This window comes from Ascidia mentula, chromosome 6 (genome assembly GCF_947561715.1).
Source record: "Ascidia mentula chromosome 6, kaAscMent1.1, whole genome shotgun sequence".
NCBI lineage: Eukaryota > Metazoa > Chordata > Ascidiacea > Phlebobranchia > Ascidiidae > Ascidia > Ascidia mentula.
Genome location: NC_138571.1, coordinates 1,070,925 through 1,087,170, shown reverse-complemented (window position 1 = coordinate 1,087,170; position 16,246 = coordinate 1,070,925). Strand labels below are relative to the sequence as shown.

The following is a 16,246-nucleotide window of genomic DNA, read 5'->3' as shown; positions in this document are numbered from 1 at the left end:
AAGCGTCTAGCGTCTTTACGCCTTTCGTCTCTTAGCTACCACACCAAACACTTCAAACTGGCCACTCAAATCACTTGACAACGCAACAGTTGCTTTAAAACTACACAAGTCTTAACATTAATATGACACCAAAACAGTTGAGAAACAGTTGGAAAGGACACATAGGACACAAATCACGTGAATACACAACCGTTGCTAACGCTACAGTTTGAAATGAACACGCCTGGCAAGACGACCTACTTATGACTTTACCCAACCCAATGATGAGAAATTCCGAACAATGACATACTGGCCATGCAACCTACTTCCATAAATGCACATTGTTATGTAACGTAAAATTACGTTACACTTGCGAAATCCCGTCATAAAGTTTCAGAGTAACGAATACGTAGTAAAGATTTCTGTAGTTTATGCCATTGAGGCTTTTTGCATTTCAAGCTATTATTTCATAACAAAAATATAACAATTAACAATTCTCAATGCAAACAATCAATTGGTTCGGTATAAGGTGGTGTGTACACCATTCCATATGGCGGGTATACATTTAAAATGTTTCGGATACTCGGAGGTTATAGGTTAAATTTTAGCCGATTTACACGAAGAACTACATCAAAGTAAAATACAAAGATTTATTGTTGAGAAACAGAGGAAATTACGCTGTACTATGTTAACATTTAACATGGGAAAACGTGGCTTGCATAACAGAAACACATTGCATAGTTCAGCGGTGATCTTGGTGTTGGTGATGACGTAACAATTTGCATTATTGCGTTTATATAACTTTATAATTTTAAGTTTGTTAAGATCGCATATCCAGCTAGGCAGCAATGCCTGCAATCCTCATGTGATCGCCAAGCAAGGATCTCTGTCCAGCGAAGCTGTGGCGTTTGTGAGCAAGCAGATATGAAACTGTGTGAAAGTTAAGCATGGAACTGTGTGAACGAACGACTGGTAAGTAACAGTGTGGATACCAAGCATGTGGAGGTATAAGAAATAATGCGTAACAGCTGCTTTTATTAAATATTTCAAACATAGTAGGTTAGAAGATGGTGTGAAGTTTACCGTTAAGATAAGAAATACTTTGCTGAGTCGATATGGCGCTACCTATTACGTTTTCTTTAAATGCAAGGGGAATAAATACATAGCAAAAACGCTACAATGTTCTATAACTAAAACTAATTACCTTAAACAACGCAATCAATCAATACATAAACGACTGCAGTTGCTTTGTTCAAGTTTCTGTCGCACTCACCCACCCACTGCGTGTTTCTCTGAACACATTATTACTCCCTGCGCCATACGATTGTTTCGTTTGTCAGGAAATGAACGCATTGGTTTACTTTTGTTGTGAGGCCAAATGGCTTCATATGACGCAAGCATCTATAAATATTCAGAAAATAATTTTACTGAGAATTAGATAATTTTTATTGCATTTTACCTTGTACTAATTATTTCCATTTTTAGTCGCACTCATTGCTCCTGGTTCACTCGTTTGTGCTTCAGGTTTTTACGGTCACGTGTGAGCGTGTTTTTTTTCATTATCTCCGCTATCACCACTAGGTTCGCTACCACGCTGTAGTGTGAGCTTGATGAGATAGCTTAAAGAAAAGCGTAAATTCGAGACTTGTGACTTCATTATATACACCAAATAAAGTAATTTGCTGTCGCAGATAAATAAACAATGCCTAACCAAGGACTAGATCCCTCTACAGCTATTAAGCAAGTCCTTTACTGATTTTTTAGTGCCAGAATACTTGAATACAGGGGTTGAAACCTTGTGAAAATAAATTTGTAAAAATATTATTTGTAAAAATATTTCCACTGTATGTCCTGTTTCGGCCGCATGTTTAGAAAGATCTGTTTTCTCTTCATGGTTTTTTACGTCCCTCTGGTGCTCTTTTAACCTTGTTTTTTAGTGCACGGCTAGTTTCCCCAATGTATACGTCGCTGCAACCACCGCAGGGAACAGGACATGCGGTGGACTTTACAAGGACGATCATTTTGGAACGCGAATCCGATATGTATAAGAGGATGTTTTTAGTCATTGAACATTAATACGCATGCGTCATCACTCAATGACAAAAAGCAAACTCTGTTTCCACTGGTGTATCGACACTTGCAAGGAAATTTGCCGTTAAATATCGCGCACTCCAAAAACCTTGATAACCCGTGCGGTTACTGATAATTGTACAGTGCAGGTGTTTTCGCACCTTTCTTATCGTTTTTCACTTCTTCTTTTCTTTTGTAGCGTTTTTTCTTTGTTTATGTATCTCAACCGTGTCCACTTTGCTTAACTTACATTTGTTACCTGCTGATGAAGGTTGTTGCATAACAGCCGAAACGTCGATAAAGTAAAGTTTGCTAAAAGAGCAGTGTTCAGCAATCAAATATGCCTGGCAGCGTCAGTTACAATTTGTTTGCAGGAATTGTTGTTAGTTCGTTGTTTAGGCTAGTAAGACACGACCGCCAAAAACTGCCGCACTCAGCACATCATATAGTGGTTGTAATGTTTGAAACAGTATCTTTCATTTGAGACGCAACTGGTTGAAATTATTGCTATTTTACAGGAAAGATTATTAATTTCCTGTCCAAAATGTCAGCACCGTGTTCACGCCAAAAAAACACAAGTTGTGCATGGAAATGTGTGAACATGTAACTGTGTCTGGGGGAATATTAACGCTATTATTTAGTGTAGCATATCAATTTGAATATGTAACTAAAGACAACAGGTGGCTGCCCTATTCGCACCTAACTCTTAAAATGCACTAAGTTATCAATTTTGCACAGACTTATATGTGGATCAAGTTTGAAAAAACTTTGTGAGCCGGTGTAGTAGTAATTTCCAACATATTGTGTTATGAGCATGAGGTTTGAGAGTTTATTCTCTAATGACCGAATTCGATGTAATCTTCGTTGAAGGAAGCAAAGATATTTTATCTTAGAGCAGAGTAATGCGCATCACGATGGTTCTTTGTCACCCAACCCTACACCAATGTATGTGCATGACATTTCTTGTTAGACCAACATTTGCGCGGAATTACTCTACCACCGTATCAGATAACGCAGTAATATCCCCTACGTATATGTGAAGGTTGCCTGGCAAGTTGTCCGTTTACGCACTCGTGTACCTGGGCCACAATATATCCCGTGAAACCACTGAGCTCCTGTAGCACAATTGGTAGACCGTTGGGCCTGGTAACTCCAGGGTCGTGGCTGATCCAGCTGGGCTGCAATATCTGGGCTGACAAGCCTGAAAATCTCATGATCGCGATACGTTAGCTGTGATCGCCAAGCAAGGGGCGATCCTGCCAATCATGACATTGCATGAAATATTACTGCGTGGTAAAATTGAATGGATTAATGTATATTTTAACGCCAAGATTTTTATTTTACATATATTAATGTTTATTGTTTTACATGAAGGATTTAGGTTCAACGTATTAATACTTTCCTTTGTGGTTCATGACAATTTTGTTGATTCACAGCAGAAAAGAAGTTTTTACGAATCATAGATCACAATCACTGGCGAAACACTCATACGTTTGGAACAGAAGTGACCTAAACAGTTACTCTAACGAAGTGTGAAGAATGAAGTCGTACAAATGCACGTTATGTTCTAACTCATTCACTCGGAAAGCATATCTAAGTACACACGCCAGAAGTCACACTGCAGAGAAACCTTACAGATGCAAAATTTGCGAAAAATGTTTCAAAACTCGCTCAACAGTGAAAATCCATCAACGAATTCATACTGGAGAGAAACCATTTAAGTGTAAGATTTGTGATAAAGCTTTCAGCGTATCATGTTCTCGAAAAAGGCACGAACGAATTCACACTGAAGAGAAACTTTACAAGTGCAATATTTGTGACAAAGCTTTTACTGATGCAAGCAAAAGAACAAATCACCTGAGAATTCACACTGGAGAGAAACCTTTCAGATGCAAAATTTGCGAAAAATTTTTTAAAAGTAACTCCGATTTAAAAAGCCATCAACGAATTCATACTGGAGAGAAACCATTTAAGTGTAAGATTTGTGATAAAGCTTTCAGTCATTCAAGCCATCATACAACACACGAACGAATTCACACCGGAGAGAAACCTTACAAGTGTAAGATTTGTGATAAAGCTTTTAGCAAGAATTCTAATTTAAATACACACGTCACAAAAATTCACCAAGAATTGTAAATCCACATCCGATTTCATATTGGAGATATATCACAAGTGTAACATCTGTCTGTAAGCTTTCTGCAGTTTCGGCTCTTACATAAATCACATTAAAATTTGTTTTGGAGTGGATTTGTTTTAGATTCTTCAATTTAGACAGACGAAGAAATACCAACTCAAGTTATAATGAAGATATCTTTCGAAATGTAATATTAGAGCGATCAGTACCAGTATCAGTGTTAGATCTTTATTACAGAAATATTAAGTTCGCCTATTGGCATCTTCAGTTTCTATCTAAAACAGAATAGCAATAAAAAATTAAAAACCTCAACAAAAACAAAATACTCAACAGCAAGTCCACTTTCGGGACTGCCAAGACAAAAAGCCAATGCGATTAAAACGATAAAAACTGTTTTCTGCGACACGCCGCTGTGGTAGCAAGAGAAGCGACGAGAGACTGCACTAAAGGTGTTTGTGGCCAAACGCAAAAATAGGTGGGGGGAGCAAGGGTAGTGACGTAGAACAGCGAAAAGGCGATTACGCAATAACGCACACAGAATACAAAAACAGTGATGGAAATGAAGACAAAAAGATGGAAGAGCGCGAAAATGGTCATTTCATGAGGGGAGAAAATCATAGGCTGAATGTTTATGCACGCCCCGAGGTCGTTTAACCATTTGTCTTCACAATTATCTAAAAGGACCGTGGGAGGTTCTTGGACGAAAATTGCCCTAAAACAATCTGCCATGCCGGTTTGCTTTTAAATATGATGGGGTACTTATTTTGATGGTGTTTTACTAGCGCCAACTTGTCCCCTATGGCATCTTTGAAAAGTCCTGCTTGCCATGTGGAACGGTGTGAATTCCATGCAAGTTTTTGTCGTAGAGGGATGGTGTGGTGGAAAAGGGTAGTGATACAGGTGGTAGAGTGAACCTTTGTCTTAAAATTCTTTCGGCCGCTGCATAATGCGCATTTTCCGCAAGGTCGAGAATACCCACCAGCCTGTGTGTTTCCAAGTGCAAGGGCACGATGGTTTGTTAAAAAAAGTGTGTTTGGTCGCTTGAAAGTGACGGATCCTGCAGGTTTTAAGAGCTCTTTCCTTTGTGGAGAGTTTTAATTGGTTTGGAAATGCAGTGGCCCATACTACCCTTTTGTGGGACTTTTCCGTGTTGCGGGGCCAAGCCGTTGTTCCAGTTGGCCGCTGTTGCTATGACATCTGATGTCATCTTCTTGGGGAAATGAGACCGTAGATATTTATACACAATTGATTTAAACACACAAGGGTGGTGCGATAACCCATTTAAGAACCGTCTTCCCAAGGCCGTCGGTTTCACAAAGTCTTTTGTGTTGAAACCTATTTCAGCGACAACAGAAGTCACATGTAGAACGTCTAGGAATTTCAGGATTCCTCCAGATTGGGCTGAGCACGCTTGTCGAAACGTGAGCGACAGGTTGAATCTGGCAAACGTATTTTTGAGTTTCTCCTGCACTGCTTTGGCATCACCTGGACTTGCACAGACCCAGATTATGTCGTCAATGAATCTTTTTGACAGCATTGCGTGTTTATGAATGGTAGTAACGCAAAGTTCAATGCTATAATGCAAAGCAATGTTTACCACAGATACAGAGTGATTACACTAATTTTTTCCAAGTTTTCGGTTTCTTTCTAAGTACGCGTCCGCACAGAAACTGTCGCAAACGTAGCGTACGCCCGTGCGTTCACGCGCTAGCGAATTGGTTCCGCACACACAGAAAAACTTCTAGCTGGCGAGCTCGCGCGTTGGTGGAAAGAAAAAATCGGCGTCCTCACTCGAGCCCGGCGTATTTTCGCTGCCAGTTTTCACACTTGGTGCTCTCTTTTGTAAACCATTCAATTGAATTGTGTTGTTTATTACCGAAGAACAACTGAAGTATGTTTGTCTGGTTTTGCACAACTTCTGCAATTACCACATTTAAAAGACTCTGGTCAAAAATGTTTGCATCCAAAAAGGAACAATTACACCAAATTCGCAATGAGTGGTAAATAAACACAGAATAACGTATAGACACAACATTGAAGAGAACCTCTCAAAGAAAGAAGATAAAACGATCACGAATTAACAAATTTATATTTCGGTTTTAAACGTAAGATGTATTGTTAAACAACCGTTTAATTCAAAAAAATGCTGCAATTAATTTTCAATAGAAATTAAACTCAAAAAGTACTCTGGCCCACATCATCATCCGCTTACAAAGCCCAGGCCTTCGACGTTCAACCTACTTCCAAAGCAAGCCTTAGAGTGTCTGTTAGAGCAGGAACATATGGCAAAACGATCGTACCGGCAGTTGGCGCTGTTTCTTGTGGTTTGACCGCGGGCTTTCTTCTTAACATCCATGATGGATATTATTTCGTAGAGCATTCTTAATGAACTTCACCTCTTTGTCACGGTTTTCTTCTCTCGAAACCAGAGCTTCTGCTCTATCCATCAGTGACCGCACTATCGCTGTCTTGTGCTGTATTGGATATGCCGACTTAAACGACAGGAACCATCCTACCCAGGTACCATCCTGCCCACGTACCATCCTGACCTGGTCACACAACAGCCAGTCTCGTCATTAACGCCCGAAATTTAATATTGTTAAGACCAAGCTTTTAAGTAAACATTTGGCATGTAGGTAACAACAGAGGTATCCATATTACCGTCGGCTCTAATATTCCCATGTCATGTTTGTCGAATACACGAGAACTTCGCTATAACCAGAACATTCAATATATTCGTTCCGAAATCGGCCTTTTCTATAACGCCACTTGTTGTGCTTGCCATGGTGGAAACTTCACGTCTGCAAAATTACAATACAAAATAACCTTGTGTCAAATGCATTTTTTTCGTACGGTGCAATTTCTTCAATTATAACCTGCATATTTCTTTTGTATCTTGATCAAGTTTCTTAGATAAAAACCCCAGCTTTATTTCGTACGTTTATTGCTTTTTGCATTTTGGGGATTTTTTCGAAATTCGCATTCTATATTTTATGAATAGATTCTATGGAGGCTTTTACTTTTAAAATACTTTTAAATCATCCGTGCAAAACACGTGTAGCTGATCTATTACTACAGACCACACAAAAACAACAACTGTATGCATGCCGTGGTGGGAACTAAGTGTGAAAGATTAATAACTTCCTGTCAAGTAAAGCTGTGGTGTTTGTGGCCAACAAGTCACCAAACTACGTGAAAGTTACGCATGGAAATGTGTGAACCTCGGGTAAGCGTAACAGTGTTGACACCGAGCATGTGGAGGTACATTGGCCTCAGTTAAAATCACTTCGTTCAAGGCAAGAAAGAATTTGCGTAACAACCGTTTAATAGAAGCAGAAGTATTTTACACATAGAAGATTAGAAGGTGGCGTTAAGTTTGCAGTTTAAAAAGGGAAAGACAATAGTGATTCGATAACGTTTTAAGCAGTTGAGATTGAAATAACTCAATATTTGCTACAAATGACAATGCAACAAACAGAGACAAAACAAATGGTGAATTTATATTTTAAATCCAAGATATTTGTTTTGCGCGCTGATATTATTATTGAAATAACAAGTAAAAGTAAGTTTTTGTCTTTATTATGGTTTATGAGAATGTACTTGCTTCGCAGCGAAAAACTTTTTATATGCGCGCAATACTTGGGAATAAATACATGTGAGGTATAAGAAAGACGAAATACAAACGAAACAGAAAAGCTGTTGTAGCATCAGTGACGAACCATACTGATATTTAAGACACAAATTATCAGAAATATTACGTTGACGAAGTTTGAAGAATGAATCCCTACAAATGCACATTATGCTCTAAAGCATACACCAGGAACTGTCATCTAAGCAAACACGTTCAAACTCATACTGGAGAGAAACCATTCCGATGCAATATTTGCGAAAAATATTTCCAAATTCGCCAACAATTGAAAATCCATCAACGAATTCATACTGGAGAGAAACCGTTTAAGTGTAATATTTGTGATAAAGCTTTCAGCCATTCAAGCCATCGAACTACACACGAACGAATTCACACTGGAGAGAAACCGTTTAAGTGTAACAGATGTGTTAAAGCTTTCAGTCAATCAAGCCATCGAACTACACACGAACGAATTCACACTGGAGAGAAACCGTTTAAGTGTAACAGATGTGTTAAAGCTTTCAGTCAATCAAGCCATCGAACGGTACACGAACGAATTCATACTGGAGAGAAACCATTCAGATGCATTATTTGCGAAAAATGTTTCCAAACTCGTCAAGAATTGAAAATCCATCAACGAATTCACACTGGAGAAAAACCATTTAAGTGTAATATTTGTGATCAAGCTTTCAGCAAATCAAGCTCTCGAACGATACATGAACGAATTCACAGTGGAGAGAAACCGTACAAGTGTAAAATATGTGACAAAGCTTTCAGCCAATCAAGCTATCGAACGGCACACGAACGAATTCACACTGGAGATAGACCTTTCAGATGCGAATTTTGCGAAAAATGTTACAAAAGTAGCTCAGATTTGAAAATCCATCAACGAATTCATACTGGAGAGAAACCATTTAAGTGTAAGATTTGTGATCAAGCTTTCAGCAAATCAAGCTCTCGGACGATACATGAACGAATTCACAGTGGAGAGAAACCGTACAAGTGTAAAATATGTGACAAAGCTTTCAGTACATCAAGCCATCGAACGGCACACGAACGAATTCACACTGGAGAGAAACCTTACAAGTGCACTTTATGTTCAAAAACATTCAGCAAAAATTCTTATTTTTATTCACACGTAAAGAAAGTTCACCAACAAATGTGAATCCATATCCGAATTCATATTGGAGATATATTACAAGTCTAACATCCATCTAAAAGCTTTCTTCAGTGTAGGCTCTTACATAAATCACATTGGAAATTTGTTTTAGAGTGGATTTGTTTTAGATTCCTAAATTGAGACAGTCAAAGAAAAACCATACTCAAGTTATAATGAAGATATTTGTCACGGAATTATTTCGGCGACCCAACGCTGCCGCCCTAATTCAGAAAAGGGGCGGACCCTGCAGTAACGGCTCACCACTAAAGCCAAAATACCTCATACTGGTTTCACTTTGGCAACACTAAAAACAACCATACAGTCCTATCTTGCGTCACTAGGACAGTTGTTAGTAGGAATTTTAGCATGTTATGGTAAATTTGGTTCAACGGGGTAAGTGTATTTGACGCGGCCATGGCAACTTTGCGTAATACTAAAGGTACATCTACAACAAACATATATCCAAAGGTTTTCGGTTCTACGTCAACTAAAAAATGTAGAAAACTGCACGAAACGTAGCGAAAACCAAAAATCGTAAACCTTTTTCACTGCAGCGAATTAGACGCTACACATGGCGCTCGCGTCAACAAATTGCATTGTTTAGATAGGAGAAGGCGCCTTATATTGCAGATATCGAATAGTTTCAAACATAGGAGAATCCACAGATTACGTTACCTCAAATAGGTCAAGGTTTTACAACAAACAAACAAAAATATGTCACTGTGACGTCACAAACCAAAGGCATATTTTGATTATTGGAAGACTGAAGGGTATAGCAGCAACGACGTTTCTTTGCTCAGTGATTTTATTTTGGGTGTGATGTCATAACTTTAACCTCATCCATGTGTTGACTTCAAATTGTTAATTCCAACATTTCTTGTTACAACTATATTGCGAAAAATACATTGGTGGTTGATTGTGGCGAATTAATATATCTTTTGCTGTGAGTGGACAAAACGACAATGCTTAATTGTCGGTTCGTCTCTGTCGTGTTTTCAAAAGTCCATGTATCACGTTAGCGGTCATAAATGCTTTAACCACAAGAACACCCTGTCCCAGTAACTATTTCATTTTTACACAACTAAATATTATAGGTCGTAACAGTGGATTAATAGGTCGAAACAGCGGCCATCTGTCTGCAGCTAAAATTAACATCGAAATCAGTTTGTTCCACTTTTTCACTTGTTGTCCCCTGTTTAATGCAAAACTATACTAAACCAGTTTTACAATGTTTTCCATTCCTATGCATAAGGCTTGCTGCCAGCACTCGCACGACCAAAGCGCCTTCTATGAAGTCACGTAACAATAAAACAATAACAATAACAGATTGTTCATTTTACGTAAGTTAGTAGACGTTTCGAAATCGAACTGGGTCATCATCAGTACTAGAATGTAAAATGATCAATACTAACTTACGTAAAATGATCAATACTAACTTACGTAAAATGATCAATACTAACTTACGTAAAATGATCAATACCAACTTACGTAAAATGATCAATACCAACTTACGTAAAATGATCAATACTAACTTACGTAAAATGATCAATACCAACTTACGTAAAATGATCAATAGCATAATAGCTTTGGCTATCTTATTCAAATTAATTAACTCCAAGTATTTTGCACTTTAGAGAGTATCGATATACGAAATTTTTGCCACCTAATACAAGTTATAAATGCACATTTTAACAGAACTGACATGAGGAATTTACTAAAAGGTGTTGAGTTGTATTTCAAATAGCAGACCACAAATAATTTAATAATTAACCACTTTAACCGTTGACAATTTTTGGGAAACCAATTGGGGAAAGTACCCGAAGTTACCTTTACATGAAGTTTGTTGTGATCTCTATGTTTTTTCTGTCGAACACGCGACGTCATTTTTGTTGTTTCACAGAATACAATTTTCTCCAAACTGAAAAAATCCCAAGGCTCAAATAAAGGTTTGAAGTTCAACTCTGGACACAACAAACTTTCTGCTGAGGAGAAAAGTTGTTGCCTGAGGCGGGTTTGATGGGAAGCGAGTAGATTTTATCACTGTTTCATTTAGGAAAGTAAAACGATTTTGAAACATGAAGATCTTGCTGTTGTTCATCCTGTGTGTGAGTTTTGCTGCTGTTTCAGGACAAAGTAAGTTTTAGAATAGGGCGTACTCTCTAGTGTTCTGACACTGATATTTCGCACAAGCGTAATTTGCCTAAAAACTGTCCTTGACATCAGAAACGCGAAATTTAAAATTTTTACTTTTAAACAATGATTGAAGACAAAATCAATTTGATAGCATGAAAAAAATGCAGCTTTAAATTATTATACCGCAAAACCGATAAACATAAGCAATTGTTTTGCCTGTTAAGTTTCTTCTGTTTCAATTAAACAGAGCCATAGAGTTTAATTAAAATTGGTGACATTAAATTTCACGCTAGGCGTAAAACGTTAAACGCCTTGGGCGCTATTGTGTGACGTCACATCAAAGGTTATTCCAGAAATCTCAGCCATGTTTTTCTTAGATCGGGAAAATTCCATCATTTAGACCCGCGTCAGAGTTTTTCCACTTATCTCTTTTTGAGAAAAACGTTTCATGGGTTTTAAAGTTTGTCTCAGATCTCTTTCAACTTTATTATGGGGGAAATATTTAAGAAACGAAGTGAAATTTAACTCCTTACATGTGATCTAAAATATTAATTACGTTTGTTTAAATTCCCCCCACGGTAGAAACTTTGTTATGTTTCCTAACTGAAATGTGCTTCGTTTAACCACAGGTTGTCCGAACAATCAGATTCTAAAATATTGTTCGAGTTGTATTGAGAAATGTTCTGCTGGGAGATTTCGAAGTTCTTGTAGATATTTTTTCGGATGTAGAGCAAGGTGTGCTTGTCCAACGGGAAAAGCTTTGTACGAAGGTCGCTGTGTCACTAAAGCAGAGTGTAGGAAAGCTCTTCGTGAGTAAATATTTCACAAAAGTTTTTTGTTATTTCACGAAATTGGACGAAATCATACAAATAAATCATGAAGAAATTCTTGGTCCTCAATATTAATTGGCGTTAAATCACAAAATCAATCCCGAACTTTTTTTTTAGAATGTAAGCAACCGAACGAGGCCAGGTTTATTTTGTGTGAGAGATCTTGTCGCAACCCCGATCAACCCTCATGTTTTACTTCACTTTGGCTGATATTCAAGTGCCGCTGTAAGAGTGGTACGTGTAGAGATAGATACAATAGGTGTGTGCCTTACCCACCAACCACAACAACAACAACAACAACACCAAACACACCAACAACCACAACAACAACCACACCAACTATCATAACTTCAGCCCAACCAGGTATTTTTGCGTTATATCGTCAATTTGAATATTTTAGACTTACTTTATTTTGCATAGATCTATAAGCGTTCACGTTATGGGTTGTGCTACATTGTTTTAGTGTTGTTGGGCAGTTTTACTGGTAAAGAATTACAAGATCCATGACGTAATCGATCTGCACAAGTCAGATAATTACACGTTGTCCTCATTCAGAATGTGGAATAAACGAAGAATATTTCCCACTAACTAGTTGTGAAAGTGGTTGTGCAAGTTGTGACTCACTCCGATCTCCACCACCAATAATTTGTCCTGCTGTTTGTCTCAATGGATGTCTGTGTAAAGCAGGATATTGTCGGGATGAGAACAACACGTGTGTTCCTATACAAGGTCAAGTAAAGGTTGTAACATCATACGCAGTTACTGCAAATGTTGCTTCAACATTCGAAATTCTAATGTAAAGCCGTAATTAATAAAGTAAAAACCTTCCCTGCTATATTTATTGCTTACTGCTTTTTAACATCTAAACAATAACCTGACCATGTGATGTTTCATGTTCGCAGAATGTGCAAATAACCAGGTTTACTCTGAATGTGTGAGATGTCTCCCCCATTGTCCTTTGGGTCTCCCTTCTCCATGTGATTTGGGCATAGATCTACTTCCTTGCACAGGAGGTTGTACTTGTCCTTCACCTCTGGTTTTACACAATGGAAGTTGTGTTGATGTGAATCAATGTCCGGATTTAAGAGGTTTGTGTGATGAAATGGGGGTTTGTAGCAATGACGGTTTATTTCGAAACATGAGTTGATCCTCCTGCTTAATTTATTGCGGTTACAAACAAATCTGCTGACTCGCATGCCTGTTTGATGCTATAAGCGTTTAACCCGCAAGTTCTAGTTTGTAACTAACATTGTCACATTGAGGTATTTTCCAGTAAATCGACAAAACGTGAACCGCTGAGAACTAAATAAACCAGTCTTGTACTAGCACACTTACTAGCTCACTAATTAGCTCAATTACTAACTCACTCACTAGCTCGCTTACTAACTCATTTACTAGCTTACTTACTAAGTCACTCACTAGCTCGCTTACTGACTCATGAACTAGCTCACTTACTAACTCACTCACTATCTTGCTTACTAACTCATTTACTAGCTTACTTACTAAGTCACTCACTAGCTCACTTTATAAACCATACTATTTGTGGCAGCAGAATGTCCTGTGAATGAAGAACACCAACCACCATGCGCTCAATGTGATCAGTTGTGTAGGAATATAGTGGCAGGTAGTGGCACAGTTTGTACACTCGATTGCGTCAGTGGGTGTCGCTGTATACCTGGTTATTGCCGTGATAACCTTGATCGTTGTGTTCCAATCAAAACAACCACCACAGCACCAGCTACCATGACCACCACAGAACCAGCTACCACAACCATCCAACCAGGTACAGTGGATTGAATGAAAATATTCACATTTCTTTTCCTTAAAAGAATGTTTGAAGCGAATATTAACCGGTGTAAACCACAAGGTGTTTAAACCTTGTTACAAATTTTGAACGATGGGCTAGAAATATAAATGTTTTATTGTCATCTATCACAGGCAAAACGGGCAAAATTATGTCGAATACATGTTTTCTACAATACAGCTCTTACTTAAGTAGACAAATATTTAAACAGAATGTGGATTGAACGAAGAGTTTTATCCTCCTGGTAGTTGTTTGAGCGGATGTACAAGTTGTTCCTCCTTATCTCAGCCTCCCCCTGTTATATGTCCGGCTGTGTGTTCAGAGGGATGTCTCTGCAAACCTGGATTCTGCAGAGACGCAAATTACAACTGCGTTCCCTCCACTTCAAGTAAGTTTAAACAGAACGTGTAACGATAATTACGAGCAGTTGGACTGGTTACGTGACCTGGACCTTTAGGCTGCATACCTACTGTTGAAGGCTGTTGCATAACAGCCGAAACTTCGATAAAATAATATTTGCCAGAAGATCAGTATGCCTGGCAGCGTCAGTAACAATTGATTTAACTAGACCTTTAGGTTTATTAAAAAATTTCTATCCTAAATCCTCAAGTTCCCAAATACAAGATCAATTTAGTGGATTAGTGCGAACACATTGCTTATACTGTCAATGTAGGAGGCAATTATTATGTGACACGGGTAGTCTTAAAACGTACAACATACCTATGAGGGAGTCGCACAACCATGTTGTTATCTGGACCGTAAATTATTTACAAAATCAGTTTTTGGTGAACAACTTCAAAGTTTATGGGCCACCACAATAACCTCGATGGGCGTTGTATTCCAATGTAACTATATTTTGTTTAGGTATTGGAAAGTGAACCGATGAGTTGAACTACATCAGCTGACTGCTCAACATGTTATGAAGTTTCGTTAAATATATTCTCCTCTTGCATTAAACCTTGTGATGAAATTAGTTGTAGTAGTTTTATTCCAGCACGACCAAACACTCGCGGTTTTATTTTGGAATCAGATGCCAGCACAAAGCTTTTCAAACTAACGTAAGCACACAGGAAATTTACGCATGTATGTAAGCAATGCACAGGTTTATGTTTAAGAACAAACAAAAGTACAGTGTGGGGCTTTGTGTGTAAATGTTGAAGAGCAAAAAACACAAAAAAATAGGCAGGAGTTTACAAACCAAAAAAAGGTAATTTTATTTCAATTAAACTTTACAAACTGCACGAGACGTAGTTATTCCTCACTGTATCATTTTCAAAGCATAACTTTGCATTGCTAAACACCCGAGGCAATTTTAAGATAAGCAGCAGCCAAACTAGTGACGTATTACTTTCAAGGTGTGGAATAAACGTGACGTATTTCTGTAGATTTCTGTAGATGAAAGCTATAGATCGGGATGTGTCGATTGTTGTCTTTTGATTGGGTTCCGCTGAGATGCGAATCATGAACTTTAAATCTTCTTTTAAATGTCACGCACTGTTGGTTCCATACTTGTGAGATGAGCAATCTACAGTTAGGAGAAAAAAGGTTGCTCTGCATTGGATGACTTTTATTCCATGACTTTGTAGCTCGAAGCAATCACGTGGACGGCTCCAATACAATTTCACCCGTTGTCATTTCAAGCACTTTTATTTGGCCAAATGTTTGTTGAGTATTCTTGTGGAAAATGTGAATACGATGTTGTAAAATGTCGCAAACCTTTGTTTTGCGAAGAATGCACTCCAACATGCCTTAAAACTTATAATGTGTTTTGGAATTTTACTGCTCAACTGTCATAGAAGGATGAAATGGTTTAGAAATTATGCCGAAATAAAACCAAATTAAAAATAATCCAATGTTCTATCGCTTTACCGAGTTGAACAACCTTCAAATCACTCTTGAACATCACAACTAAAAGTTGGAGGAAAACACAATTCGACAGATGTGACGGAGTGATTATTCTTTTTTTTCAGGTAAATAGGATGAAATTGATTTTGTGAATACTTTTTAAGGATTTTTTTTGAAGTGATTTAAGATTTTTGAAGTGATTTTATTTTGAACAAACCTTTTTTTAAATATAAATATTTTAATTTTTGCCTAGCTGGGCACCAGTATGTTGCTCCTCGTTGCATCATTCTGTTTGCCTTTGCATTGCGCACCGCCTGAGGCGATCACGTGACCGACCGGCATCGCCTCAACGTGGGCTCAGACCCGACACCCAATTTAATTTGTGTGTGGAAAAGAACCCACAGTCATCACTTTGAATCTGCAGACGTGATGTACACGCACTGTTTCTACCTGTGAGGTCTCATCAGTGCAGCTGGTATCTATGGCACTGGGCTTGCATTTACAATAGCGGGCACACATATTTCTACTCTATGGTACCTTGTGGTCCATCATCGATCCGTTGGCTTGGCAGTGTATCAGCTAGCTCGGTGCCACAGTCACCAGCTGCACCATTTTTTATTCAGTTTTGCACGAAAGGATTTGAACGCATATGAAGAATCAATTT

General features: G+C 38.2%; 1 protein-coding gene and 1 pseudogene across 2 annotated transcripts; one reads left to right on the top strand and one right to left on the bottom strand.

Moving 5' to 3' along the window:
• Window positions 1-4,558: 4,558 nt before the first annotated feature.
• On the bottom strand, window positions 4,559-6,539 carry LOC145906423 (uncharacterized; annotated as a pseudogene).
• A 4,490-nt stretch (window positions 6,540-11,029) lies between these two features.
• On the top strand, window positions 11,030-14,705 carry LOC145906599 (SCO-spondin-like). 2 transcript variants are annotated; one of them, XM_082994056.1, is made up of 8 exons: window positions 11,030-11,103; window positions 11,733-11,912; window positions 12,051-12,296; window positions 12,489-12,662; window positions 12,836-13,021; window positions 13,486-13,716; window positions 13,949-14,125; window positions 14,602-14,705. In XM_082994056.1, exons 1-8 carry the CDS (start codon window positions 11,046-11,048, stop codon window positions 14,613-14,615), a joined length of 1,266 nt encoding a protein of 421 aa, XP_082850182.1. In that variant the 5' UTR covers window positions 11,030-11,045; the 3' UTR covers window positions 14,616-14,705. The 2 variants fall into 2 exon arrangements, with proteins under 2 accessions (XP_082850182.1, XP_082850181.1); XM_082994055.1 differs by having other exon boundaries at window positions 13,483-13,716.
• The last annotated feature ends 1,541 nt before the right edge of the window (window positions 14,706-16,246 follow it).

Coding starts and splice junctions, on each gene's coding strand:
- LOC145906599 (XM_082994055.1), top strand. CDS start 11,046: ATGAAGATCTTGCTGTTGTTCATCCTGTGTGTGAGTTTTGCTGCTGTT. Junction 11,104..11,732: donor TGCTGCTGTTTCAGGACAAA/GTAAGTTTTAGA, acceptor GTTTAACCACAG/GTTGTCCGAACAATCAGATT. Junction 12,663..12,835: donor CACGTGTGTTCCTATACAAG/GTCAAGTAAAGG, acceptor TCATGTTCGCAG/AATGTGCAAATAACCAGGTT.